Below are 27,825 nucleotides of genomic sequence, written 5' to 3'. Positions count from 1 at the left end.
GCGGAGGAGAGTCGCGCTGCTTTCCCAGGCTGTGCGCGTGCGGTCCGAGCTGAGCCCGCTGCGTTCGTCCTGCCAACCGCTTCCAGCGCAGAGCCGCCTCACCCTCTCGCGCGCCCGCCAAAGAGTAAGCGGTGGGGGGGGGGGCGAATAAGCGAGGGAGAGAGGAAAGGAAGAGATTGACCAATCGGAGCGGGGAGGGTCCTGTGCATGAAAACGGTTTTTTTCCTCCCCGCATGGTCTCCCGACCACCCCCCTCCCCGCCGCACAAGGTGGTTTAGTCCCCGTAGGGGGAATGGCAGATGGGATCCGGGAATTCCTTATTGAGGGGGGCGGCGGCGACGCGTCTCAGTCCTTGATTTTATTATAGAGACGTAGCGGGAGAGAGGCGAGGAAGAGCCCATTTATCAGGGGGAAGAAGCGGCCTTTGCAGAAGCCGCGCCAAGCCTCTTCTTCAGGCCGAGCGCTTTTATTCTCGCCGCTTCCCCTGTCGTGTGAATGCGGTTAGCTCCGCAACACACGTGTGTTGGGAGATGGGGCGGCGGGACCTGCGAGTCTTACATGCCGAGGTCCGATCCCCGCTTTGACGGTTTCCGCTTAGGCTGAAACTCCCCCCCCCCCTCCCGGCAAAAAAATTACAACCCTGCGAGGCTCTCGTGATCGCTTGGCCCTTTTTTGCGTGGGGAGGCGGGCAGAGGCTGCTTGGGACTGAGGCACGTGCACGTGCTCTGGCGCCCCTCTGCGACTTCCCTGGTGAAGCTGCTCCTGAAGGAGACCTTTTCCCGTTTTTTTCATCCACGTTAAAGGTGGGGCTTCTCCCCTCTCTTTCCCACCGCCACCTCCGCCCTAGGGGGAAAGGTGGGCCAAAGTCAGCCTTCCCCTTGCATTGCAGCGCTGCCATCCTGGCGGCAGGGGGAGGCATGGGCCCGCATGACCTTGTGTGCCGACCTGATGGTAGGAAGGAGCACGTGTGGGGGGCAAAGGATACGCTGGGCTTGTTCATTGAACTTTATTCTTCCCTGTATTCTCTCCCTTCTCCTCCTGAGGCCTCTTTCCCACCCATTCCATCCCACCCCACCCCACCTTTCGTCTTTTTCTTTCACCGTCTTAGACTAATGCCCTGAAAAAGCAGGGATATGCAGCTGTTCTGTATGGGGATCAGACCTGCACGCTTCACGTTTTCATAACCAACTGAGCTATCTAGATATGCCCCATTAAACAAGTGTTCGCTCAGTAGTTCTGATCATGTGTATATGTGCTAAAATGCACATGCACTCTGTTGAAATGAAATCAGTGCTGAAATTATACGATGTTTTCTCCCTCATCATAAATATGTATGCCAGGGTTGTGAAACCTGGTTCCCTCCTTTTGTTACGCTGCAATATCTGGAGGGCCTTAAGTGTCCTATGCAGGGTTAATTGAAGTTTAGAGTTGGGAGGAACCCTGACGGTCTTATATTCCAACCCCTGCAAGCAGGAATCCTGCCCACAGCTGTCCCTAGGTGGACTTGACACATCTGGTTAATAGTCATTGTGCCATCTGAGGGACCTTCAAATGAGCAACCCGTATGGGTACATATTGCTGCATTGCAGGGGGTTGGACTAGATCAGGCATAGGCAAACTCGGCCCTCCAGATGCTTTGGGACTACAACTCCCATGATCCCTAGCTAACAGGACCCAGTGGTCAGGGATGATGGGAATTGTAGTCCCGAAACATATGGAGGGCCGAATTTGCCTGCCTGGACTAGATGATCCATGGGGTCCCTTCCAACTCTGATTCTTATGGCTGTTGACCTGTATGGCCCTGTAATTCAGTTGCCATTTTTCAAAAGGCAGTGTTTGCATTCAGACGATTTCAGCCACTTTGTGTACCTTCAAGCAATGTTAGTGACTGAGCTCATGGCTACAGGCATGGAGTGCTCTCTAGCACATGCCAGATAAAGCAGTGGTTGTGTTGGCACTGATTTCTTTTAAAATTTGGTTCGTTTGTAGAAATGCTCCGTTTACCAACAGTGCTGCGTCAGATAAGGCCAGTGTCCAGAGCACTGGCCCCGCACCTTACAAGATCCTATGCAAAAGAAGTTAAATTTGGAGCAGATGCTAGAGCTCTTATGCTGCAGGGAGTCGACCTTCTCGCTGATGCTGTGGCCGTCACCTTGGGACCAAAGGTACTGAAATGGCTTTATTTGCTATTATGTGGAAGCTTGTGTTGAAGGGATGAGCAAAGTCCAAAGTATATCCTACATGCTTGGGGTACGATCCAGTCAAAATTAAGAGCTCTGGGGTCTGTCTGGTTTTTCAGTGAGAGAAGTGAACATGTACTTAAATAACCTTCCAATGGAATCATTGGGGCTTAAAAGTGCTTCACTTTGACTGGACATTGTCCTTTGGGTCTTGTTTAAAATAGTTTGCTAGAGCATTCCTGTACATTTATTGCCACTGGCATACACGAATTAGAATTTGTTGCCTGGCAAGTAGATGAATGAAGTAGTTGGGACATGTTCTTTCTTGCATTCTCTCACTTTGTTATTCCTTGAACTAAAATCCTAAAGGTTTCAAGTCTACATGGCAGCTGCATATATAGCTAGTTTGAGAGGGGCTAGGATTAATGGTGGCTAGACCTTCAGGCAGGACAAGGGGCTTCAAGAGGTGTGTGTACAAGGTGGCCTTCATCTGAATTTCTTTTGGGCTTCTAAGGCCAGCCAGGGGAATCAGCAGCAGTAGGGAGTCTCACTAAGTAATCTAGATGGAACCTTGCAATATGCTACCAACGTGAATCTTTAGTAATACATAAAGTATCTCAGTTAACCATTAACAGTCCCAAAGCTCTTGTCCGTCTTCATTGCAAACACTCACTGCTCTTCAATCACATGCTGTTCCTGCCTCTCCTGCTCCCTACTTTAGTTTCCTACACCTGTGTAACACAATCCTCTGCTCCTTTGTAGTCACACCATTGTCCACTTGTAAGCAGTCCATAAATGTGCTCATCACTGGTAAAATGTGCATAAAATGAGTAAAAGTCCCAACAGTACTCTCGACAGTCGCTATCCTTGCCCTCGCACTGAACAGAGGGGCTCAGGAAAAAACTGGTGAGCTTTTTGGCTAAATGCAAAGTTAGAAAGTTTCCCACAACCCATTTGCATAGCTGTCAACTTTTCCCTTTTCTTGTGAGGAATCCTATTCGGAATAAGGGAATTTCCCTTAAAGAAAAGGGAAAAGTTGACAGCTATGCCCAACTGTGCCATACAATACCTTAGTCAAGCAAGACCTTGTTCCTCAAAGAGTGGCATTGCCAGCAGTGGGCAGAAAGTTTGGCTGGTTACCAAGGCTAATTGGAATTGGTGGACCCCCGTTTTAAGCGGTTCCTCTGATGTCCTCAGAGCTGGTCATTTTTTAATTTTTACTAATCTGGTAAATATGACAAGGTGATTTGCAGACGAATTCTTAGAAAAAAGCTAAAATAAGGTACAAGAACAACAGAGTTTAGTTATAAAAGCCACACAGTAATGAACAGCTAATTTACATTTTGTATTATCTATACCAGCAGTTTAAATGGAACTATTCCTTCACATTCACATTATCTGTGCCCACACTTCCTTACATAAGATATTGCTGCTGCTCCCCTCCAACATTCATGGGTTGTTCCAAATGCACCATGTGTATGGATAAATAAATATTATATATTGCTATATAAATATCACAAAATATGCCCCTACAGGCGTTGCAGCCATGGCTGATGTGCTACGGTTGTGTCAATAGGTGGCAGAGAGGAACAAGCTATGTCTACGCTCAGTGTTCTGCAACCCGTGAGCACTCAGAATGATTAGTAGCTTGACAGGTGTCCCATAAACAAATAGCATGCAGTGAAGTTTTACAAGGGTCCTGTTAGAGAAAAAAAATGTGTTTGTGTGTATGTAAAACCTGAAGTTCAGAGTTGTAAGCATTGGTTCCATGTGTATATCAAGCATCTTGGCATAGCTCTGTGCTTACTAAGGGATCATCTGCTGGTGGAAAAGCCTGTAAATGTTAGCCAAAGCCATATTGTGCATCAGCACTGCAAGCCACACAGCACATAGTTAAACTACTGGAACTTGCTGCCGCAGGAGGCAGTGATGACCACCAATTTAGATGGCTTTAAAAGAGGGGTGGGCAAATTCATGGGGGAAGAAGGCTATTAATGGCTGCTGCCCCCAATGGCTGCTGCCTTGCTACCATAGCTGGAGGTCATAATGCTTCCAAATACTGGTACCAGTTGCCACAAACAACAGGAAGGGGGAGTACTCTCATGCTCAGGTGCTTATGGGCCTTCCACAGGCAACTGGTTGGCCACTGTGGGGACAGGAAGTTTGGCTAGATGGGCCATTGACCTGATCCAGCAGGCACTTCTAATCTTCTATAATCATGACATTGTAGAGTTGGAAGGGGTCCAGGGGGTCCTCTAGTCCAACCCCTGCTATGCAGAAATCTCAGCTGAAGCATCCATGACAGATGGCCACCCAACCTCTGCTTAACAATCTCCAAGGAAGGAGAGTCCACCATCTTTCAAGGGAGTCTCTTGCACTGTTGAAATCGATGCAAGTATACACGTACATTGTATTAGGGAGAGTGCATGCCTCCCTTCCTGGAAAGCATTGCGGCTTCCAGCCTCAGGAAGACATTACCTTAGTAATTCAGTGTTTCATTTTGTGTATGTGTGTGTCATGTTTTTACAGGGGAGAACAGTAATTATTGAACAGAGCTGGGGAAGCCCTAAGGTGACGAAAGATGGCGTGACAGTAGCCAAGTCAATTGACTTGAAGGACAAGTACAAAAACATTGGAGCCAAGTTAGTTCAGGATGTTGCCAACAATACCAATGAAGAGGCGGGAGACGGTACTACAACCGCAACGGTGCTGGCACGTTCGATTGCCAGGGAGGGGTTCGAAATGATCAGTAAAGGAGCAAATCCAGTGGAGATCAGGAGAGGTAATGATGTGGATAACGTTGGCTCACACCTGCTACTTCCTCTAGTTGTCTTCCTTGTTTATCTTGGAATTTGTTCTCAAATTATGTACCAATGTTGCAGAAACATAACAAGGTGCTACTTTCGTGAAAAGAAAATGGGAAGTGGGGTGTCTAATTTTCTGGTCATAGATATGCATACATCCCTTCCTCGTACGCAGGTGTCCAGCGACCCACCTCCAGTGGAGCTGTGGGCACGCTATTAGCATTAGCAGAGTATCAGCAAGAAGCGAGTCAGTAGGTATTTGGCATCGCGAAAGCTTCTTTATTTAGAGCAGATCAAAACAACAAACATGGCGGAGTGTGAGCAGCAGCTTCACACGCATCTCCTCTGTCCGAAAGCAGAGAACAAAGAGAGAAAGTACAAAAGCACATAGAATGGAAGTACAGTGTCATGAGTTCCATTCCCACACTCATCACCATGGCATGTAAATGGTGGATCACGAGATCCAACAGCAATGATAGAATGAAATTATTAACAATATATTGTGACCCCTGTTAAAGCACATTGGTCAGTGAATTTTTGTATATTGTTTCTGGTGACAACTTATGTTATGTGTTGTTTGCCAAGCGTAATGGTACCTGAGCCGTTATCAGATTTTTTTTTTAATAAAAGAGGCACATAAAATGCTTTTGTGGTCATCTTCAAAAGCATGAGACAAGTGTGTCGAGAATTAAGACCCTAAAGGCCACATGACCCAGAAAAACTCTGCGGACAAACATTGGCTCCCTCGGCCAGTAAAGCAGGATGAGTGCCGCAACCCCAGAGTCGTTCGCGACTGGACTTAACGGTCAGGGGTCCTTTACCTTTACCTTTTACTGTGTTCCCTCAGGGGTGATGCTCGCTGTAGATGCTGTAATTGAAGAATTGAAGAAGCTGTCCAAACCAGTCACAACTCCAGAAGAAATTGCTCAGGTAAATGCTATCTCCTTTGTAAAGCAAACATATTCTTCTCCCTGCTCCTTGTATATCGTGTGGGTGCAGCATTTAAGAGGGCTTGCTAAATGTAATATTTCACTCCTTTAACAATATTGTATATGTGATAAATTGTTTCAGGCACTATTCCTTAAATTTGCGTTGTAATGCCTGTGTGACTATGCTTTCGGTACCCCAACTTCTTTTTTTAAAAAAAGGTGGTATTTGTAGCTAGTTCATGCAGATCTTTTTTTTCTGGGCAGGTTGCTACAATATCTGCAAATGGCGACAAGGAAATTGGCAACATAATCTCTGATGCCATGAAAAAAGTTGGACGGAAAGGTGTTATCACAGTTAAGGTAAGGGGTATATGTGTGTAACTCCAGTAAGGTGTCTACTTATTGTATGCCAAAATAGGATACTAGCTCGTTGTTGATGAAAAGGCCTCATCGTCTTAGAAAAAGTGCACCATTATGGGGCAGCCAAAGATCTAAAACAGAAAATGAATTAGCTTGTTCTGTGATGGGTTGTGCGCACAGGGTGTGGCTAATTTCCATGATTTTTTTTTTTAAAAACAGGATGGAAAAACTTTGAATGATGAGTTAGAAATTATTGAAGGCATGAAGTTTGATAGAGGCTACATCTCTCCCTACTTCATTAATACAGCCAAAGGTAAGTCAGAGCACAAGACTCACGCTGCTCATTTGCCTTAACAGCTTGGTTCTGTTGAAATAGACTAAACACAATTTTTAAAAAAACACATCTTAGTAATGTGTTCCTTTTTGCCTCAAAATAGAGGCATCTGCAAATATTAGAACCCACTCCCTAATTTACAGAATTAGATCTGTGGCACAAGTTGTGGCACCTTTTCTGGCATGTGATGTGGTTTGTACATCCGGATAAACATGCAGGGAAAGGTGAGCTCCCCATGCCACTTGTCAGGAATAGGAACTTAACCTCACGATCCAAACCTTAATGAACCTCTTAGGGTTCTTGATGGAATACTCTAGGTACGTAGCACATGTTTGCCCTTTTGCATTCTGTTGCTGATGAAGCTGCCTCACGAATTATGGGTGCTGGAACTCTCATACTTGCATTTTATTTGCTTACTTGTAAGTGAGGAGGCAAATTTGGGTACAGGCAAGGATTGCTGCCAAAATACTGTACATAAAAATAGAATTCAGTTTTAATCTTTCCCACAAGTAACAAATCATATTTCTCCCAAGCTTCTTTCATTTCAAGCAGCCTAATTTAGAAGGAAATTGAAAAAGCTTGGTTTGTTTTGACTGTTACACCATTGTTAAAAATTTGGAAACCAGAACTCTTTGATCTGCTGCAGATCTCAGAGAGATCTACCAATAGATCCTGATCTACCTTCTGCCTGTCCCTGAATTAAACTGAAATATGTTACTGGTTTTAGGTAAACAAACACTGTAGCATTACACCAGAGTATACTATCTTAATCTTAAAATTCAATTTTGCAAGAATCAATAGTCCTGTTTTTGCATGTACTTGGGTAGCATTTCAACAGCACCAAGTTCAAAGAATAGTTGTATGTTAGAAACCATTGAAAGTCTGCTGTAATTGGGCATGTGTTTTGAAGCGTTTCAAAGAAGGTGGCTGCATAATGACTATGATAGGATTAGAAACTGAGGAATGTTCATAGTCACTGTCTCTTGAGGGAATACTTTGTAATTTATTTCAATAACATTACTTTAACCTGTAGGACAGAAATGTGAATTCCAAGATGCTTACGTGTTAATCAGTGAAAAGAAGATTTCTAGTGTTCAGTCCATTGTACCAGCTCTTGAAATTGCCAATAATCACCGCAAGCCTTTAGTTATTATTGCTGAAGATGTTGATGGAGAGGCCCTCAGTACCCTTGTATTAAACAGGTAGGTGTGGAACAAGTATCTATCTTAATTTTTTTTTAGTAATCTTGCTGCAGAAAGGGGTGTTGTAACTGTTGCAGGGAAGGGCAAAAATCCTCTCTATAGTTAGATAAAACATTTTCTTTTTCCAGGTATTGTCTGGTCCAAGAAATTGTATACTTTATGGCCAGATCATAAGGGAAATAAGCCTTATTGATTGAAGTAGGACTTCCATAAAAGAATACTTAGCATTGAAGATCTAGTGGGCTGAAACTATTTTTTTTGGGGGGGGGGGGGGAGAAGATGTTAATCAGTAGTCTTCAGTCTTTAATATGAAAACAAATTTAATTCCTGACAAACAAACAATGAATAGTAGGTGACTTTCATTGATTTTAGGTTGAGTTTTCAGTAATGTCAACTATAGAGAGCCTTATTTTACCAGAATACAGTTGTACCATTACAGAATAAAGACGTGAACAGCTAATAACTCTGAGTGCTGACTTTCTCTCCTTTTTTTCAGACTGAAGGTTGGCCTACAGGTTGTGGCTGTGAAAGCACCCGGTTTTGGTGACAATAGAAAAAATCAGCTTAAAGATATGGCAGTTGCTACTGGTGGCGCCGTAAGTAAATGTTAATATGTATTTTAAGTACTAACACTAAATAATTAGCATGGAATACTCATTTACCAATTCCTTGCAGGGCCATCACTGATTATATGTACTTTTCTAACAAAAGACGTTGGATGTTAATCCAGATTGCCATAGGAACATGGGGACTTTACACAAAGGCAGGCCATTGGGCCAGCTAACTCAGTAGTCTTCCTCTTCTTAAGAACCCCAACCAACCTTGAGCCCAACTTTGTAGACCACCTTTTTTAAACCATATTTGTATTATGGTTTGCGACTGCTGCAACTTTGCTTGGGCTGTGACTTGTGGTGGTGGGGAACCAGTGTAATCCTTGACAATTGGCTGAGATTAATGGGAGCTGTTGTCCCAATGTCTGAAGGGTCATAGGTTCTCCACCTGTGCAGTAGAGAGTCCTCACCTGCCAGCTGAAGATTGTGATCTAGCTCCGTACAATCAACAGATGTTTGGCAGGTGTTTTCCTGGGGTCCAGGAATCTTCCCCATTTTTGCCTAAAGATGTCAAGAGTTGAACCTGGCACCTTTTGCATACAAAGCATGTGCTCTACAACTGAGCTACAGATGTGTGCCAGTTTAAAGAGAGCACCATGTGCTGATAAGTTGAGCCAGGCCTAAGCTGTGCTGTGCAGGTACCCTGTTTACCATTGCATACGTCATTGGTTGTTCAGTGCTGAACATAGCCCTGCTTTCCAGTCATAAAAGATTTGCTTAGAAAATAGATAACATTGCCAGTGTAAGCTCTGTGCATTAAGAAATCAATTCAGAATGTGAACGTAACAGATGGAGACATTTGTAGTGGTTGAACCCAGGTTGTGAGTCCAAAACCCATTCAGCCATGGAATTTGCTGGGTGACCTTGAACCACTTGCTGCCTCTCAGTCTAACCTACCTCAAGGTCTGTTGTGGGGATAAAATGCTGAGAGCGAGAGCTTTGTATGCAGTGTTGAGCTCCTTGAAGGAAAGGTGGGGTATGAACGTAGAAGTAAATAAATTAACCCATTTTTACAAATGTCCAGGAAGCTGTTACTTCCTGTAGGTCACTTGCAATTACAAGTACGGAAAATCTAGGTGAAGAATTAAGTGTGTTGATAAGCCCATTCACTGAATTTAGTGGGGTTTCTCTAGTAAGTGTGTTTAGGATTGCATTCCCAATGAAAGCTGTCTGAGTGAAACCAGCTAATCAGTAATTTGAAAAAAGTCGTGGACTTTTAAGTATTCAATATTAATCTGTTTCAGGTGTTTGGGGAAGAAGGCTTGACCATAAATGTAGAAGACATTCAACCTCATGACTTTGGTAAAGTTGGAGAAGTCATTGTGACGAAAGATGACTGTTTGCTACTTAAAGGGAAAGGTGACAAAGTACAAATTGAAAAGCGCATTCAGGAAATAGTTGAACAACTGGAGATTACAACAAGTGAATACGAGAAGGAGAAACTGAATGAACGCCTGGCCAAACTTTCTGATGGAGTAGCTGTACTAAAGGTGAATCTATTATTTTTTATATTATTTTTTATTTACTACTACTATTTGTTTTTTATTGCATAAAATTATTTTACTAAAGTCTGTTTGACTTCCAAAATGTTTGAAAACCGAAACGCGGCTTCTGATTGGCTGCAGGAAGCTCCTGCAGCCAATCAGAAGCCACGGAAGCCCTGTCGGACTTTTGAGTTCCAAAAGAACATTCACAAACTGGAACAATCACTTCTAGGTTTGTGGCATTCAGGAGCCAAAACATCCGAATTCCAGGGTGTTCGACAACCAAGGTACAACTGTACTGCCCTTCATTCAAGGATCACAAGGCAATTTACAATAATGAAAACACCAGAAATATACACATACATAAAATGTATCTAAGCAGTTTACAGTTGTTTAAAAATACTTCAGATGTTTTAATTTGTAATACAATATTACTATTTTATTTACTAAATGCTCACCCCACAATATTATGAAAGAAAAAGTCCTATACCTGCCAACTAAAAAATGAACACCACAGTGACATTCACCAAAAGTAGATCGCTGCACAACGATAGCCTTTTTTCCTGCAGGTGCAAGTAGTTCTGTCTAGGCTATAAAGTGAGAATAGGAATCCAGTGGCCCTCCAGATGATGGTGAAGTCTGACCCACATCAGCCCCAGCTAGCCTGGCCAAAATGAGTGTTTTGTAGCCCAGCATTTCCTAGGGAAGGCCATAGATCATCCACCTTTCCCTGCTATCTTTGTGAAATAACTTTCAGATTAGAGCTCGGAACAGCAGTCTAAAATAAGATTTTTTCTTAGATTGGAGGAACAAGTGACGTTGAGGTGAATGAGAAGAAGGACAGAGTCACTGATGCCCTCAATGCCACTCGTGCTGCTGTAGAGGAAGGCATCGTTCTAGGAGGCGGCTGTGCGTTGCTTCGGTGCATTCCAGCACTAGATACTTTGACTCCAGCCAATGAAGATCAGAAAATTGGTAGGTGCATTACACATGCTTTATAGAAATGAAAGTAACAGTTAAGGTCTTGGATCCTGATATAAGCTAACTTGAGGTTCCCCAGCACCTTCTCCCTCCCTTAGTAGACCCTTACATAGAAATCTTGGGTCCTTGGAGCATTTATCAGCCTTTTATATGGGGTGCAGACAGTTGAGTGGGCAGGAAACTCCTTTGGTTAACCTGTCTTTGAATTGCTCCTATTGGCTAGGTTGGCGAGTGTTGGGAGTCCCTATATCTGGATGCCCTCAAGGTCATCATCCCTTAGAGCAGGGACTGGGAACCTCAGGCTCAGGGGCTGAATATTTTAGTTTTAAGGATGCCTCTTGCTTGCCTGGCTAGAAAATAGGGGTGTGTGTGTTGAAACTGGCCTACCATTAGATAACAATTTTATTTACTGCTCTGTCCATCACTGGCATATGTCCAAAAGGTGGTGCATGCCAAAGGTTTCCCCAACCCTGATGTGGGAGGTGTTAAGATTTTTGAAAGGGACAAAAGGTCTGCTTGTTCTTGCAGTCTTCTGGCAAGCATATGTGCAGGATAGAGAGGGTTGCTATAATCTTTGTTGGCTCCCTTACTGGGAATGGGATTTCAAATGTACCTATTATGTTGCCAAGACTAATTTCTGCTAACATCATTTGCCTTTTTCCTTTAAGGTATTGAAATTATCAAGCGAACACTGAAAATTCCAGCAATGACTATTGCCAAGAATGCAGGTGTTGAAGGATCACTGATAGTTGAGAAAATCATGCAAAGCGGAGCCGATATTGGCTATGATGCCATGCTTGGCGAGTTCGTAAACATGGTAGAGAAAGGCATCATTGATCCAACGAAGGTAAGTTCTCTTATCTCCCAACAGGCCTATCATTTCAACACAATAGATAACAAGCTGTACAAGTGATTCGCTGAAATCTTAAACTTCTTTTTTTAGGTTGTAAGGACAGCCTTGATGGATGCAGCAGGTGTTGCTTCCCTTCTGTCTACAGCTGAAGCAGTAGTAACTGAAATTCCTAAAGAGGAGAAGGAAGCTGCCGTGGGAGGCATGGGGGGTGGCATGGGAGGTGGCATGTTCTAATGCTCAGCTACAGCGATGTCCCATCGTGGAACTACAGTGAGTGACTTGACAGTTTTGAGTAAAACTTCAGGCCAGGGTGAAACAGGATGGATAGTGACTGCAGAAGGGTCGGTGTTTGAAGAATCACTGTAACATTAGTTACTGGATTTCAGTTTAGACATGCATAATCGTTTACAGTCATTGTCCATGCCTACAGATAATTTATTTTGTACTTTGAATAAAGACATTTGTACATTCCTGATACTGGGTGGAAGATCCGTGTACTAATGCTGTGCTCTAAACAGTTCAAGCACTTGCAGTTCTGTTAAAATCAGACTTTTATTGGTGCTTGCTATCACTAGGACATGCAGAAGCCATTGTGTGCAAGACTGAATAAAAATTGTGTACAAAGTAGACAAATATACAATTATGTGACAACTTTATGTAATAAAAGATTGCTCAAAAAAGTATGAAATGTATTCACTTATTCGCAACTCAATCCTGTTTTGTATCGGGTATGTGAGCCTGAAAACATTTCTTGGAGTACAGAGCCAGATGCCAATCGTTCTTAAACCTTTTTTTTCTAGGAATGGGAGAGAGGTCAGCCTAAATAGTTCCTTTGCCATCAGCTGTATGAATTTTTGCTGGTTTTGCTCAAATTTGGAGGGCCCAAGGTTGTACTTCTTCTTGCTCAAGAGCTATTAAAGTTTAGGCAGCTACATTCTTTGCTTTATTACTTTAAATTTGTGCAACCCAGTGTATTTAGCATCACTCAAGATAAAATGCCACAGCTTGTCTTGATTGTGTTGCCTAAATTTTAAAGACTCTTCCTAGTTAAAGGAAACAGTTTTAGGAATCTGTTGAAAAGGATACATTGAGCTGCACAGCCAGTTACACAGCTTTGGAAAATGGCAAAATTCAGTGCTAGCTGTAGAGAGGATTTCCCAAAAAACTTGCTCTAGTCTAGACAAAGGGAATAGTATGTTTTATCCTAGCAAAGTTGTACTGTAATATACAAATAGGTCTGTGAATCTCAAGTCACTTTAAAGTTTGAATTCATGACTCCCAACAGATTTACCTATTAGAATCTTGTGAAAGCACATGGCAATGTTATACATGTTTATTGATTAAAAGAGCCCTTTATATAGGATTCATTCCACTTACACACTAAACATTCCATACTAAGTATAGTTACACATACTGAGAATTTTTTTCTCAGAATTATATGTGCTAATTTAAAGCTTTTCCTGAATAGCAAAAATAACTTAAATATGCATTTGAAAGACTAATAACTTAAAACTTGATTCCAATAGTAAATATTAGAAACACTGCAAAACATTAGGCAGTAGACGTAGTGCTGAGTTTCATAAAAACTGGCAAGAGGAAGAAGGCAATTTTGGTGTAGTTTATAGCTGCCACTCTTTATCAGCACCTTATAATTGCACTTGATTGAAGCTTTATATTATATACATCTGCATCTTACAGGCCTGTGTTGTACAGTAGTATTATACATAATTTTCAAAATCCCATGTAACTGGAAGCCCACATGAGAGAACACTTCATGTAAAAACACGATGTCCAAGTAGTTTGACTACTTCCCCCCTTTTATGTGTGATGCACTTCGTGCAGCATTAGCTCTCGAGGTATGATTGTTTCTGGACCGTACAACTTGGACGCTCTTCTTTCAAATGCTGCAACCATCTGCTTAACAACTTCATCGAAGAACAGTGTGGCAAGCTGAGAATGTAGAAGGGAACGAAACTCAAAAGAAATCTGTTAAGGCAAAGAAAGGTAAGTTGTATCAGTCACTCACAAAAGGATGGCTAGGCCCATTCTTTTCTGCATCAATTTCAGCAAAGGACCAAAGAACTTTGTGGATATATTCAAGGCAATTATGGAACCATAGTAAGTTCCTCTGGGTATTTTCCTCTTGGCCACATCTTCTCATGATAGGCTCCCTCAACTTGCAGCTAATGAAACCCCCTTGTACAGAAAAGGTTTTAGCTATAGCTCTTTGCATTTTGCCTTCCACTTATATTTGTGCATAACCTTTTCTGTGCATATTGAATTCAGGTGCTAACAGCCACATACCAATGTTAACACAAAACACTTCAGTGTGGAGTAAGTTTCTCTTTTTGTTTGATTTTCTGTAGTTGGGCAGTCTTTTGAGTTTCCCTCAGGTCTCCTAATACCTTTTTGTGGATGGTGTTTCACTTGCTTAAGCATCACCACTTAGAGCTGAATTTCGCCAATAAAATAATTTATATAGGCTGAAATTTTAAGATCTGACATGAAAGAAAACTGCGCACCACCTTTCTGCTGATAACAGGAATTAAACCGTTCACTTTAAAAAAATGAAACAAAACTAATACCACTACTGCCACTGTCATGTTAAACACATGGTTGTAACCAAAACTACACATTAAGGATATGCATGAAGTTACTGAGAATGTATGCCTATTAAGGGCATGACTTAAAGAAGTGAGAGGTCCAGGGGGTCTTTAGGCACCAGGCAAAGTATAACCAGGCCTCTAGATAGCTGGCCTTTTAGAAGTGGGTGGGATGCTTTGAATTGCATCTTTCCCTCTTGGTTTTGTGGGTTAAATAAAAGCAAGCTGTTTGTAAGCTGCTCGGAGTACAAGGTATGCACCTCACAAACCTGTGCAGATGTAACGGGTTGGAAAAGGGATCGTGGAGATCTGAAATTGGGCTCTACATAGCCCCATGGGTCTGGCCAGATCCATTAGATTACTACTATTTACAATTAGTGACAATGAAGATCAGATCTCTGTAAGGAGGGAGGCCTATTCCAAAAGGCTATCCACCATGTGAGCAATTAGGTGGAATGGGCAAGATTGATCCCATTCCCCTGCAGATGCAGTCTTCTCTGTCTTCAACATAGTCTGCTGTTACCTACTGCCTCTTGAGTCAGTCAGTCATGACAAAATCAATTTGAAAACAAACAGATTAATTGTAAGCTTTCAAGAGGTTTAGTTAACTATTCTGGCATAATCCTTAACCATAGCAAATAAAATATTTAAAAAGTGGAATCCCAAAAAGGGGGGGGGGGTTTTGAAAGCTTTTGGCCTCCCTTATTCTGCTGGTTGTGGTGGGTTGCTGTGGAAATTCAGCAGAGCAAGGAATATAACGACTAGAAGCATTGAACATTTCACTTCATGCTAGACTATGGTTGCAATGTCTAAAAAACTGTTTGGGATTTATTCTGGTAGAACCACTCAAAAGGTTTGCAGCCAAATCTGCAATTCTATGTAATCATGTACATATGTGAAAGCAGAACTAGAGTTATCACAGCAAGCACAAGTTTGTGAGCTGAGATAATTGGGTGGAGCGGGTGAAGGGCACTGATAAAGAGTTTTAAAAAACCTTCACATGCTGATTCTTCACTGAAGTTTTCCTTAGCCTAGCTCCAGTTGCAGAGCCCAGCTGGAACAAACACTTGTGGGGGTGGGGGTGGGGTGGGGACTATCAGCAGGGCAGGATTTGAATTGAGGACCCTGCTTCTGATCACCTATTTGCAGCTACAACCACTCTCAATCTTCACATTAATGTTACAGGCAGACAAGAAGGAAAGTTGTAACATTCGATTTCATCCTAAATTTATCTGAGCCAAGAGCAGTCTGTGCAAGTGCTGCTAACTGAACACAAGAAATACACAGTCCATCCAGTTTATTAAGAAGGTTCAACTAATTTGCAGCAAGTATGAAGGATCGGGAAGTGCTATAGAATAGCCACATGCTTCACTTCCTTTCCTGGCAAGGTTTGAAGATTGTTTGTAAAAATAAGACTGTTGCTGCTGTTTTAAATGTTGCAAACAGCAGTTAGACTTTCAGAAGCACCAGAATTGGAAAGAGTGTGACTGAGCGTGCATAGGAACGCACATTAATTCTTCTTAAACTCTGACAAAAAAGTCAGAATACCCAAAGTGAAGGGATAGCTCAGTCATTAGAGCATGAGACTCTTAATCTCAGGGTTGTGGATTCCAGCCCCACATTGGGCCAAAGATTCCTGCATTCCAGGGGGTTGCACTGGATGACTAGATTTAAAATGTGCAAGAACTCAAAAACAGCCCCTGGATAAATGAACTGTTTGCAACAGTTTGATTTTCACTAGTTTGAACTTGCATGGCAATTCTCAAAACAATGTAGCTAAAAGGAAATTAAACAAATTCTCAAGTTACAGAAATGATCTCATCATGCAAGCTGTGCTCCTTTTTAAAAAGAGGAACAAAAAAAGGAAGCTAGGGAGTTAATGGCAGGTGTTAGCAGAACTTTTAGACAGACTATATTGTTCATTTAAAGCTGCAATGGTTTATTAATAAGTTTATAGACTTCAGGAAGAAATCCATGAAAAATATACTACCTAGGTTTATTTATTATGAGGCCTGTGATATAAAATTTACAATAGTTCTACTAGGTTAGGTACCAATGTGACCAGTCTGGACAATTGCATTGCAGCCCAGCCAGATGGGTGGGGTAATAACAACAACATTCAAGGCAGCAACAACAGAATATGAGGAAAAGCCTGTCATTTCTGACAGCCAACCTTGGTATTCCCTTGGCTGTGAGTCCTAGAAGGCCTGCTCCCTGCCTTGCAGGCCTTTTTCCACCTGACGTGGGACGGCGAGCCCTGACTGACTCCAGCTAAAAGAGCTGCAGCTGCTAAACAGACTCTTGGGCTGGGGTATTGTAGGGTTTCTGTAGTGGCTTCTCACGAGTAAAGAGTCCTGACTCCGGATCCTCTTATTTACAGGATTTATTGTAGAACTATATACATTGCAGAGCTCAAAACTCCATGACGGTCTTAGTCACTCTCAGATCCTGGAAGTGCTGCTCCAGTGGTGTTGGGAACCTTCAGCCTCGCAGAGCCCTTCCACCACCCCGCTGGGCTCTGACGGTTCCCTGACAGGTATTGTTTAGGAATTTTGTTTAGGTTGGGGGTTGTTGCTCTTATTGATGCTAAATTTTTGTACATTTTAGATCTTATGATTTATGAGGAAACGGTTCAATTTGGTTGTGTACTTCTTGATGTTTTATTTATTGTTTATGACTACTTTTGTGGGTTAAACCACAGAGCCTAGGGCTTTCCAATCAGAAGATTGGCGGTTTGAATCCCTTCGATGGGGTGAGCTTCCGTTGCTCGGTCCCTGTTCCTGCCAACCTAGCAGTTCAAAAGCATGTCAAAGTGCAAGTAGATAAATAGGTACCACTCCGGAGGGAAGGTAAACGGTGTTTCCGTGTGCTGCTTTGGTTCGCCAGAAGCAGCTTAGTCATGCTGGCCACATGACCCGGAAGCTGTCTGCGGACAAACGCCAGCTCCCTCGGCCTATAGAGTGAGATGAGCACTGCAACCCCAGAGTCGTCCATGACTGGACCTAATGGTCAGGGGTCCCTTTACCTTTTACTTTTGTTATGTCTGTAATCATGTAATTTTTTTATATGTTGCAAGCTGCCTTGAGCATGGTTTTAATTTCGGAAAGGGAGCATACAGACATAAAAGGATGGATTGAACCGATTTCCACTTGCACAAAAAGAATGAACATTCTCCCCCTCTGAAACCCCTTGCACCTACCCCACCCCAAATCTGCTCCTGAAGGTTGTAGGATCTACTGGAGAAAATTGAGTTGGGGTGGGACTGCAGGAGAAAGGCAGGGAGGGCAATCCCATCATGCCCTCTGGTGTGATGCTGGATCCCACCCTCTGTGAGAGCCTCAAGGCTCCCTCTGAGCCATAAGAAAACCCTACAACCATGAACCATAGGAGTAGCTTTTTGGGACTAATTTTCGTCAATGCTATCTGACACATACTTTCTTGCTCTTTTCCTTAGAGTGAACAATATATGGGCAGGGTTGGTTCTACAAGTCCAAGGGGCTTACAGACTTATACTTGTCAAGCAGCAGTCAACCCTCTTCCCCTCACTACTAGACATACCATTTGGAAACTAAGGAGACATTCAGAAACATAGTGGAAGGAGGCATGAAGATCTGTTGAAAGAGGAAAAACTTGCAAGATCTGCCCCAAGTTCTTTGTGTGCCCGAAACAGCACTTTGGTTCCTTCCCAATGTTGAAACTACAAATTAGTAGTAACAAATGAGAATCCATCTTTCTTATGAAAAAAAATAACTGAAAAACAAACTAAGTTTGAATGATAAGCTAGAAACAACACAAACAATGGTGTTGAATTGCTTCGTAAAGGAAAGCATGATTAAGAGTTTTCCAGTACCCCAAGTGTATTCAAAGCTATTTAGAAATCAGCATTCTTTCATAATATGAAGATAAACATGTTAGAAGTGAAGTTATTACACATGCCTCCCCTAGCAGAAAGAAAACTTTAAAGTTTATAATAATTTATGTTGATATATACACGTTTAAAAGGCATGTTTAGAATTCAGGTCGTATTTGTTTCTTTAATTAAACACAGTTGGGAGCAACACACTGATGGCATTTGCACATTGTACTAAACTGCAGTTTACAAGTATCAGGCTTGTGCTCCCCTCCTCCCATGGATTTTGGAAGCTTTCACTTCTCCTTTTGATTAACCACATTGTGGCACACAGGTATTATTAATAAGGGGTGACCTTGAAAGCCAGAACCCCAGGTCTTTTGTACATAGCTGTCAACTTTTCCCTTTTCTTGCGAGGGAAACGTTGACAGCTATGCTTTTGTACTGGGCCTCAAATCGCTTCCCCATTCCAACTTCATAGAAAAATCTTTTTGGCTTACAGGGCAACTGGGGACATGCTGCAGCACGCAGGAACAGAAGTGGTACAACTAGAGCTGCACTTAAGAGGTCCAGCCTCTGCAAAATGAACACCCATAGAACAGCAGAAAATGGGGGTAGCGGCAAACATGCCCCGTGACAGTGGTCACTGCATCATCCTCTTATTTTTTAAAGCACTCTGTCGTCGGGAGGCAGCTGACTAGGCATGTACATATTGCTACTTTTCTTTTAAAAATATATATACAGTGGTACATTGGTTCTCAAACACATTGGTACTCAAACGCCGAAAACCCGGAAGTAAGTGTTGCGGTTTTCGAAGGTTTTTCAGAAGCCGAACGTCCGATGCAGCTGTCGGCTATTGTTTCTGGGGTGCATGAACCAATCAGAAGCTGTGCCTTAGTTTTCAAACATTTTGGAAGTCAAACAGACTTCCAGAACGGATTAAGTTTGGCGCTTTTGTTTTTGCTATTTATTTTGCATTTTTATGGCTTTTTTGGTTAATTTATTTTTGTGACTGTGTGGAAACCAGTTCAGCTACTGGTTGATTTATCTATTTCTGCAGTCACACAATCAAAGCCCCTCATCCAAACAATGACTACCATCAGTGAAGGTAAGGAAAACAATTAATTTTTATCATCTACAATATTGTCATCTTTATTTTATAGTGCAGTACATTGATTATTGCTTTCATTTTATGGATCAATGGTCTCGTTAGATAATAAAATTGCTGTTTTAGGGGTTGTTTTTAAAAGTCTGGAACTGATTAATCCATTTTGCATTACTTTCTATGGGAAAGCACGCCTTGGTTTTGAAACGCTTTGGTTTTGGAACGGACTTTCAGAACGGATTAAGTTTGAGAACCAAGGTGCCACTATATTATATGTTTTCCAAACAAAGTGTGTATTCCTGAGTAATCAAGATGGTGCTATGATTTAAGTGAGTTTAAAATGTAAAACTGCACATGTTCAGAGTATTCTTTTTACTTAAACAGGGTTGACAAAAATCACCTGGCTGGAATTATGTATGCCGTGTAAATTTGTTTCTTTACACAGAAATTATCACGCAAATTATCAAGCAAATTTGTGTCATGGGCTTGGGCCCCAGTCTTTTTAACTACATAGCAATATCCCTGGCTTACCATATCATTTAACTATAGTTCCAGGTCAGATCCTAACTATGGTTAGTTTAAACAAAACAAGCTTCAACAACCATGGTTAGTTCTGAACAAGCTAATGTCAAATCACAGTCAGTGTTAACCAGTTTGTTGATTTGAGTGACATAACAAACGGCAGTTAAGCAAAAGCTTCCAAACCCCTCCCAACCATGCAGCAGGGAGAGGAAGGAAGTGCACAAATCTGAGGTTCACTGCAGCTCATTCCCACTCTTTCACACCTTACTAAACCAGGGGTAGTCAACATGGTGCCCGGCAGCTGTTGTCCGAATACTTCATCTCTCACCATCAGCAAGGATGGCTGGGTTAATGGGAGTTGTAGTCCAACAACATCTACTGTGCACCATGCTGGCTGCCCCTGCCTTAAACTATAGTTTAGTGTGACATGCAAGCACAGCTTGTTATGGCTTTAAAGGTATATTTCAGTAGTCTGAAGAGTTTGGAAGGTTTATTTTCATACTTACTGAAAAATCCAAGGTACACGTTCTTGGATAGCCAGGGATTCCTGGACTGAAGCGCCACACTGTTTCCAGATGATTAAATAGTTTTCCATCTGTGCATGATGCCTAGGAAAAAGGTTAACCGTTTCAACACTTTTGCATTGGATTCAAAACCCTCAGACCTAGATGTTCAACTTATTTTGGCTTCCACATAAACTAGAACTACAAGACCAGAATAAAATCCATAAGTTATATAATTTCTCATTTGTTATTTAATAATGTTAGAACGAGTGCTTCATTTTTAAGCCTGGAGAAGCGGGGGGGGGGGGGGATAAAAGTCCCAAGGGTATGGGTAGAGACCATGGCTCAGTGGGAGTCCCAGGTTCAAACTCTAGCATCTCCACTTTAAAAGTTCTTAACAATGCCACCTGCGCTGAAAAACAAGTAAGGAAAAGAAGCCTCTGTTGGATTCAAGTCCTCTTCATGGAAAAGACAAATAGGATCCAACCCAATGAAACTGAAGGGAGCTGCTGCAAGTTTTGGAAGAATCTCTAAAAGTATGTCTTATAATAGAGAAAACTGGCAATGTACGTTCAGCATATTAGCTTCAGGTTTCTTTTCAGTGGATATAAAAACAAAATAATGGATTAATGCAAAATAACGAAAAATAAGTGCATTATTTATTGCACTTCTGTTCTGTATAGAGAACCCATAACTTAAAACAAAAACTGGATAGGTAGGTAGCAATTTCTGGAGTATGTGCATTCTGTATTGAACAAGCACACCTGTCTCCATATAATAGAATGGCAGGAAAGCTGCAAGCAATTATACAATACGAGAGGCTTTAAAAAAATCATTACCTTAACCATATGAGGTCTCACTAGTGTACAAACCGAAGTGTATTTCTCTAACACAGGAGGAAATCCAATTTCTAAGTGTGCCTTGCAATATCCTGAGCGCTTGGATAACACATCTGACTTTTTGCACCATGGCACAAAGTTCTTGTATTCGCTTACAACTGCTACCACTTCATACATTTCTTGCATAGAATACCTGACAATAAGAAAAATGGAACTTAGTATTACAAGCAGTATTCAAATGACCAAGCCATGCATCATTTTCATGCTTTCCTATGCTTGAGCTCTTCAGTCATAAAATGTGTCTCTTACGCACACACATTAGCCTACCTCACAGGGCAGCTGGGAAGATAAAAATGAATGGAGGATGAAGAAATATATGTGCCAACCTGAGAACCTTGTAGGAAGGGCAGGTAACATTTTTTCTTCTGGGGTCCCCCTAGCTCCTGTAGCCTTTTAACATTTATATATAGTTTTGGTAAACACACTTTTTAAAAAACAAAACAAAAAACTACTCCAGTTTTCTTGACCCAACTGAAATTTATTTTACAATAAGGGCAAAACACTAAGGCTTTTCCTACCCTACTTAGAGAAATTTCTGAGCATTCAATGGACCACAGTTACCTTAAGTGTTTGGTATTTTCACATTCCCATTCATTTCAACAGGAATTAAATCAGGCTCAAACCTGTTTTACAGCACAATCCTATGAATGTACTCAGAAGAAGCTCCACTGTATTCAGTGAAGCTTACCGTAATTATTTCCATGTAAATGTCCGTAAGAGTCTCCTTCACTCTATGGTGTTATTCGACTCAAGGGATTTATTTTTACACTTCAAGCCACAGTGTAACAGCATAGCAATTTCTACCAAAATTAATATTGCCAGTACAGCTCTGCAAATTATTAACACAGAAATACACGCTTCAGCAACTTAACTACGATAACCTACTTATGTATGGGAATCCTTTCACTATAAACGTGGAGACTGCTTAACAGTTTCTAAACAGTGTAACAGTTTTCATAACTTTAGGCAAAGAGCCATTCTGTGGTTTGGATCCAAAAGATACTTTGCACACGGAGAAAACAACTTCCAGTTGGACAATTATCTTCTCCAAACCTGTATTCTGTGCTGTTCCTGAAAACCCCCATTTTGAAGAGCAGGTTTCCATGAATACAAGGGGATGACGAGCCAGAAAACCCCCAGCATGGGTGCAAAACATAATAGCTTCATCACATTTATTAAATACCCTTGCCTTCCAAACTAGTAAAGAAATGTTCACATGTGTACTAGTGTGACAATATTACACTATACAGTGCACCTAATTTAAGCACACCATGTTCTTTCTAAACTGCACTGTACAATATATTTGCTTCTAAATTAGACAACAACATGATCTCAGTGAAGGGATAATATAGTCTGCTTGCTAGTTGTGCCCTGCAACTGCCACATCCCCATATTAAAAAATTATGCAGCAGAGAGAGATGGGAGTCGCATGTTTGCCTCATAATGTGTATATCTGTGAAACGTAAATTCTTCAAAGACTGAAAATGAAGTAATTCACAAGTACATAAGACTTGAATCAATTTAAAGTAAACACATCTTGGGCAAAACCAATAGAAGTCGAGACACTGATCAATATTTGGTCATGTAAATCAACACAATGCATTCATATACAATTGTAATTCTACTTATTTGTATACGAACCCTATAATTCTTCTTTCTGAATATTCTTTCCTTTTGTTCCCAAATGGTGAAGTAATGTTGAAGAAAGTTCTTCTTGAAAAAACACAGTGCGTTCCAGGTACTTGAAGCAGAGGGGCCTTGCTCAACAAAATTTCCCAAGAAGTCAAATGCCTGCAATGATTTAAATTTTTTATTAGAATTGGCCCATGCTTAACAAAATAATTTATAATTTATCTAAATAATAATGTGCAAGATCCAGCGTCAAGCCAGAGTGCTGCCCCATCTCCTTTCCCTGAAGCCCTCCAATCTGCTCCAGAGGGTTCTCCAGGATTTCTGGAGCTGATGGTTTACAGGGAGAAGAGGAAGGGCAAACCCCATTTGGCAAGTAGAAGGCTGTTGCACAAACAGGACATCACAGTTGGATCTTGCTCATTAAATCAAAATGTAACACAAGGACAATCATAGCTTGCAAGCTGTTCAGGATTAGGCTAACTTTTTAGGACAACCTAAATATATCTCAGTCATGAGAAAGAACCTGGCAACAGTACAATACACAGGCCATCCACCCCTTAAGACTTGGCTCCAAGTCAGTCTGAGGTCACGTTACACTATGCTCATCTGTCTGAACTGCCCTATAGCAATAGCATCTCTTAATACTTTGTCCCTTTCTGCTATAAAAACAGTAAAATGAGCTTGAACTACACATCCTTGAAAACAGTGATTCCTGTTCTTGCACAGACAGGGGTTGTGCAAGCTAGAAGTAGTAATCACATGCTCCTCTGTACCAAAATGTTTTCTCACCCCTCTTAGCACACCGAGAAGAGCAATCTTGTATAGGAGTCTTCTAATATCTTCTGTGACAAACTTGCTGGTAATGGTCAGGGGAAATTTCTCCCTATACTTGAAGGTCACACATGCCACAGATCTGCACTGGTACAAATGTTGCTGGCTTAGAATGAAAGCATCTAGATTTTCAAAACTTAACCATGGTGGCAAAAGCAATTCCACACTAATGTCAACACCGCTTGAAATATCAACATTTCTCCATGAATGAAGGCCCCCCTAGACATCTAAATTCTTACCCCCAAAGTAATAGTGCTGGTAATATATGTGAAAGACCCTGAAAGGCAGTCACTTAAATAATTTTCTTGCATAATTTTCTTGGAGCAAGGAACTGCAGATAAAGAACAATTGAGATATCACTTTGAGCTCTCAGAGGTTTTACATTATGTCACTTACTGATATGATGTCAGGTGTGGGGTAAGTGGATTTGATTGGGGGGAAAACAGACATATGGGTCCAACTGGGATGCCTGACAGACAAAGCTTGGTCTGCAGACCAGCAATCCCTCACCCCTTTTATTTTATTATTTATTAAATTTCTTTACCATCCTTCATCAGAAGATCAATGTTCACATATGTAAAGTTATGAGTTGAGATTTCAAAGTGTGTATGTTGGGGGGGGGGGTGTAATTTAGTTTACTGGCTGGGAATCCTTTATGTATCAAGGGAAAGCTGTGAAGCTTGTCACAGTATGTCCTCATCAAAACCTTAAATGTATAGCTTCAGCTATAAAACTAGATTAAAATTACAACATTAGAATTGAACAGGCACAAGGATGAGAAGTTAAAAATGAACTTGAACTTTCCCAGCTAATCTCCTTGATCAAAAAGGTAATCTATGAATCACAGAACTCAAATTATCAATGTTTCAAAGTGCCGTTTGTTATTCTTCTGCCTTGGGTCTCTGAACATAGACAAGTATTGCATGCACCAAAAATGAACAGAAATTGGAGACAAGCACTGCAGGGGAACCTTAGAGACAATAGCTAGCGTACTGTTGTACCAATTTCAAAGGCATACTTTTTGTGGGCAACACTGATGTGGTGACTCTAGATTTTCACACACCAGCTATTCAAGACAAAGTGAAGAGTAAAGTTCAAATGCAAAGGCTTTAATACCTCAAAAAAGCAATTTAGAAAGCACCACTGTACAGACTGTTGTAATTATATACCGGTAACATTTTTTGAAAGGCAACTGATGTAAACTTCTTAAATATGTATGTTAACCAATGCCGTAAGTACAGGGGGTATAGCGGGGGGGGGGGGGTTGCCCTGGGTGAAGCCTCCAGAGGACTCCCAACCTCGTGTGTGTGTGTGTGTGTGTGTGTATGCAAATGCACGTGTGAGGGGTGCCTAACTGGGTCTTTAACCCAGGTGAAATAAAGCTTAGTTTTGCCCCTGTGTTTACTGTAGCAACAGGCACATTCATTCAAAGTATTTTCCACTTAATCAGCAAACCATAGAATAAAAACCTTGCGGCTAGAGAGATTGTCAGTATCACCAGATGTTACTAGACTCCAAATCTCAACATGCCCAGTCAGGAATGCTGGGAGTTGTAGTCCAACAACACCTGGGGACCCCAAGGTTGAACAACACCAAGTTAGAAGATACAACAATTAATTTACAGATATTAATTGACAGATGCAATGATTAATTGGGCGTGGTGGTTCTGGCTAGTGATGCAGGGTAGGAAATTTTCCAGTGGGCAGGGAATATTTCATTATTTTGTTAGCAACAATAAATGGATGCTAGTTACAAGTAATTATTAAGCAATTTTAGTAGCTGCAGGGTTTTTAACTTTCTTTACTAAGTACAACAAACATGCTAAATTAGATCACTCAAGGGCATCAGAACATTTTCTGATGCATATAACCCAATGCAACTTTACCCTAATTTGCATAGGGTGCTTTGTATGAGAAAATTTTCATAGGAAAGGTTACTCTAATTTGCAGAATACAATTCTCAAAAAAACAAAAACAAAAAACACCCCCCCAAAACCAACCCACATCACTGGTTCTATTATAAAGACATCAAGAATCTATTTTCCAAGTTTAATATCTGTATTTGGGGCCTGGAAGCAGGGGCAGTGTATGAGGTGGTCTCTGCTATCAGTACAGTAGTTACATTTTACCCTTGCCAAAAACCCCAGGGATTTGTAACATCCAAAGGGTGGGAAGGGCCAAGGGCTGTACAATCATGCAGCACATGACAGCTCATAGTAGTGCAAAGGCATTAGGTTCTTAGTGAAGTCTGGGAGTTGGAAAGGAATAAAGGCGGGTGAAAGTGAGTAGAAATGTGCTAAGACGATGCACAATCTCTGATGTTCACCATCCAAGCTCAGACAACAGGTACCAAAGAGCAAAGGGTCTTTGCAGGAGGAAAAGACTGTCCTTTCACCTCTGGAATGCAAAAGGGCTCAGTTTACAGTGCATGCATTGTATTGTTTCTTTACACAACGTTTTAGGTTAGTGGCTTTGGATACTAATGGGGAAGTCGAAGAAAAACATTAATGATGGAAGGCTGCAATCCTGTATATGTTTACCCTGGAGTAAGTCTTCTCAAGCTCAATGGGACTTACTTCCATAGGACTGCACTGTAAATAAAAGCCATAGGACAACATATCCTTTTCTTGCACTTTTTTTTGTAGTCAGCAACGTTTTGCAAACAAGGTGCCACCGAAACACTCCAGACAAGCGTAACAGGAAAAGCGCAACTGAGAATAGTCTACTAATGTTAATGAACTCCAGGCGGGTAGACAGGAGATTCTCATAGTGAAAGTATTTCACTATTACATCCCCCTGCCCCTTAATATGAGTAGTTACAACATATAATATATAGATGTTTAACAGGTGGGGGGGGGGGCTATTTTAAGTGAAATATTTCCACTTTGCTCCCTTCATTTTGTTGGGCAAATTAAAGGCGACTTCCTACAACTCATCTCGCTTCCCTGGGCTTTTTGTTTCGTTTTGTTTTCTTGTTGCCAGCTTTGTCCTGAGCTTTCTCTTCCATGGCAGAGAACCAAGTTACAGGGATCCAGGAGGAGGAGGAGGAGGAGGGAGGGTTGGTGGGGGCGAACCAAGTTCTCCAGGTACCCAAGCCTTGGCCTCTTTCCACCACCCCCCCCCCCACAGCACGACCCAGCAGGAAGAGCGTGAAAGCATGCGCGGACGTCACCTGTTGAACTTCTGCCTGTCACGCTGAGGGAAGAAGAGGCGGGGAAAGGGGGAAAACAGAGCAAGCCTAACAAGGGCAGGGTGAGGTGACCTCCCTCGCCTGTCTGAAAAAGCTCCCCAGAGAGGCCGGGCTGCGAAGGGTGAAGCTCCCCGCACCCACCGCCGGCCTTTTCTGGGTCTGAGGGAGCTATTCCTCCCCCCCACACACACACCTCAGAGAGCGGTGGGCGGAGTTTTCCACGACACCGCCTTTCATACCTGAGAGCGGCTCTCCGCGGAGTCAAGGCCAGCCGCGCGGCGAGCACCTTCCCAACGGCCCGGCCGCTCCGCGCCATAGTCGACCCTCCGCCGCCGCCGCCGCTTAGGTCTCCCTCCCGGCCCCCATCCCAACCCTTCCTCCACTCCGGAGACACCCGCCCTCCCGGCGGCTTGTCAACTCCTTGGCCCCGCCTCTTTCCCCGCCCCGCTCGTAGGCCGGCCCAATCGGCCCCGAGCGGCCCCGAGCTCTCAGCCTGTCAGCGGAGCGCTCGGCACGCGCTTCCCTCCCCCTCCTTAACACGCCCCTCTCCTGCGCGGACGCCTCACCCCGCCCACCGTCTTCCTCCCACCCCCCCGGCCTCCCCTCGGCACGTGATTTGCCGAGCTCGCGCAAGGCCGTCGACGCGCTCTGTGGCTCGCGGGGCCGCGCGCGGTCACAAGGCCTGTGCTGCCGGGCGGGCGCTTGGGTTACATAAGGGCCTTTTTTAAGCCCGTGGAAAGTTAAAATTAGCAGCCGATTGGTTGGCGGGGATGCCTGTCACTTCGCTCTGCGCTGCGCGAACCCGCCAGTCATAGTTGGGTGTGGGACGGCGTCTGAGCTTTTTTCTCTCCCTCTGCCAAAAAAGGTCCTCTCTTTTTCTTATATATTATAATATTATATAAAATATATTATATATCATTCCCTGTATGTGTACAGGGGTAGAGAGCTAAAAT

The 27,825-nt window shown here is 42.4% G+C and overlaps 2 protein-coding genes and 1 non-coding gene across 3 annotated transcripts; 2 read left to right on the top strand and 1 right to left on the bottom strand.

Annotated features, from left to right (window-relative positions):
- The first annotated feature begins 29 nt into the window (after positions 1-29).
- HSPD1 (heat shock protein family D (Hsp60) member 1) lies at positions 30-12,412 on the top strand. The gene is made up of 12 exons (XM_033169136.1): positions 30-124; positions 1,990-2,165; positions 4,710-4,962; positions 5,832-5,914; positions 6,178-6,273; positions 6,493-6,586; positions 7,641-7,809; positions 8,306-8,405; positions 9,665-9,910; positions 10,705-10,879; positions 11,554-11,732; positions 11,829-12,412. The coding sequence occupies exons 2-12, from the start codon at positions 1,992-1,994 to the stop codon at positions 11,970-11,972; spliced, it is 1,713 nt and encodes a 570-aa protein (XP_033025027.1). The 5' UTR covers positions 30-124; positions 1,990-1,991; the 3' UTR covers positions 11,973-12,412.
- Positions 3,703-3,836, top strand: LOC117061824. The gene has a single exon (XR_004428155.1). It is a non-coding gene; the product is annotated as a small nucleolar RNA SNORA17 (small nucleolar RNA).
- On the bottom strand, positions 12,272-27,255 carry COQ10B (coenzyme Q10B). Its single transcript, XM_033169172.1, has 5 exons — positions 27,112-27,255; positions 22,862-23,011; positions 21,161-21,353; positions 20,325-20,426; positions 12,272-13,724 (listed from the first exon to the last, which is right to left on the bottom strand). The coding sequence occupies exons 1-5, from the start codon at positions 27,186-27,188 to the stop codon at positions 13,557-13,559; spliced, it is 690 nt and encodes a 229-aa protein (XP_033025063.1). The 5' UTR covers positions 27,189-27,255; the 3' UTR covers positions 12,272-13,556.
- Positions 27,256-27,825: the final 570 nt, after the last annotated feature.

Source organism: Lacerta agilis, chromosome 1, assembly GCF_009819535.1.
Source record: "Lacerta agilis isolate rLacAgi1 chromosome 1, rLacAgi1.pri, whole genome shotgun sequence".
NCBI lineage: Eukaryota > Metazoa > Chordata > Lepidosauria > Squamata > Lacertidae > Lacerta > Lacerta agilis.
Note: the sequence above shows the minus strand (reverse complement) of the source record. Positions and strands in the feature narration are given on the sequence as shown.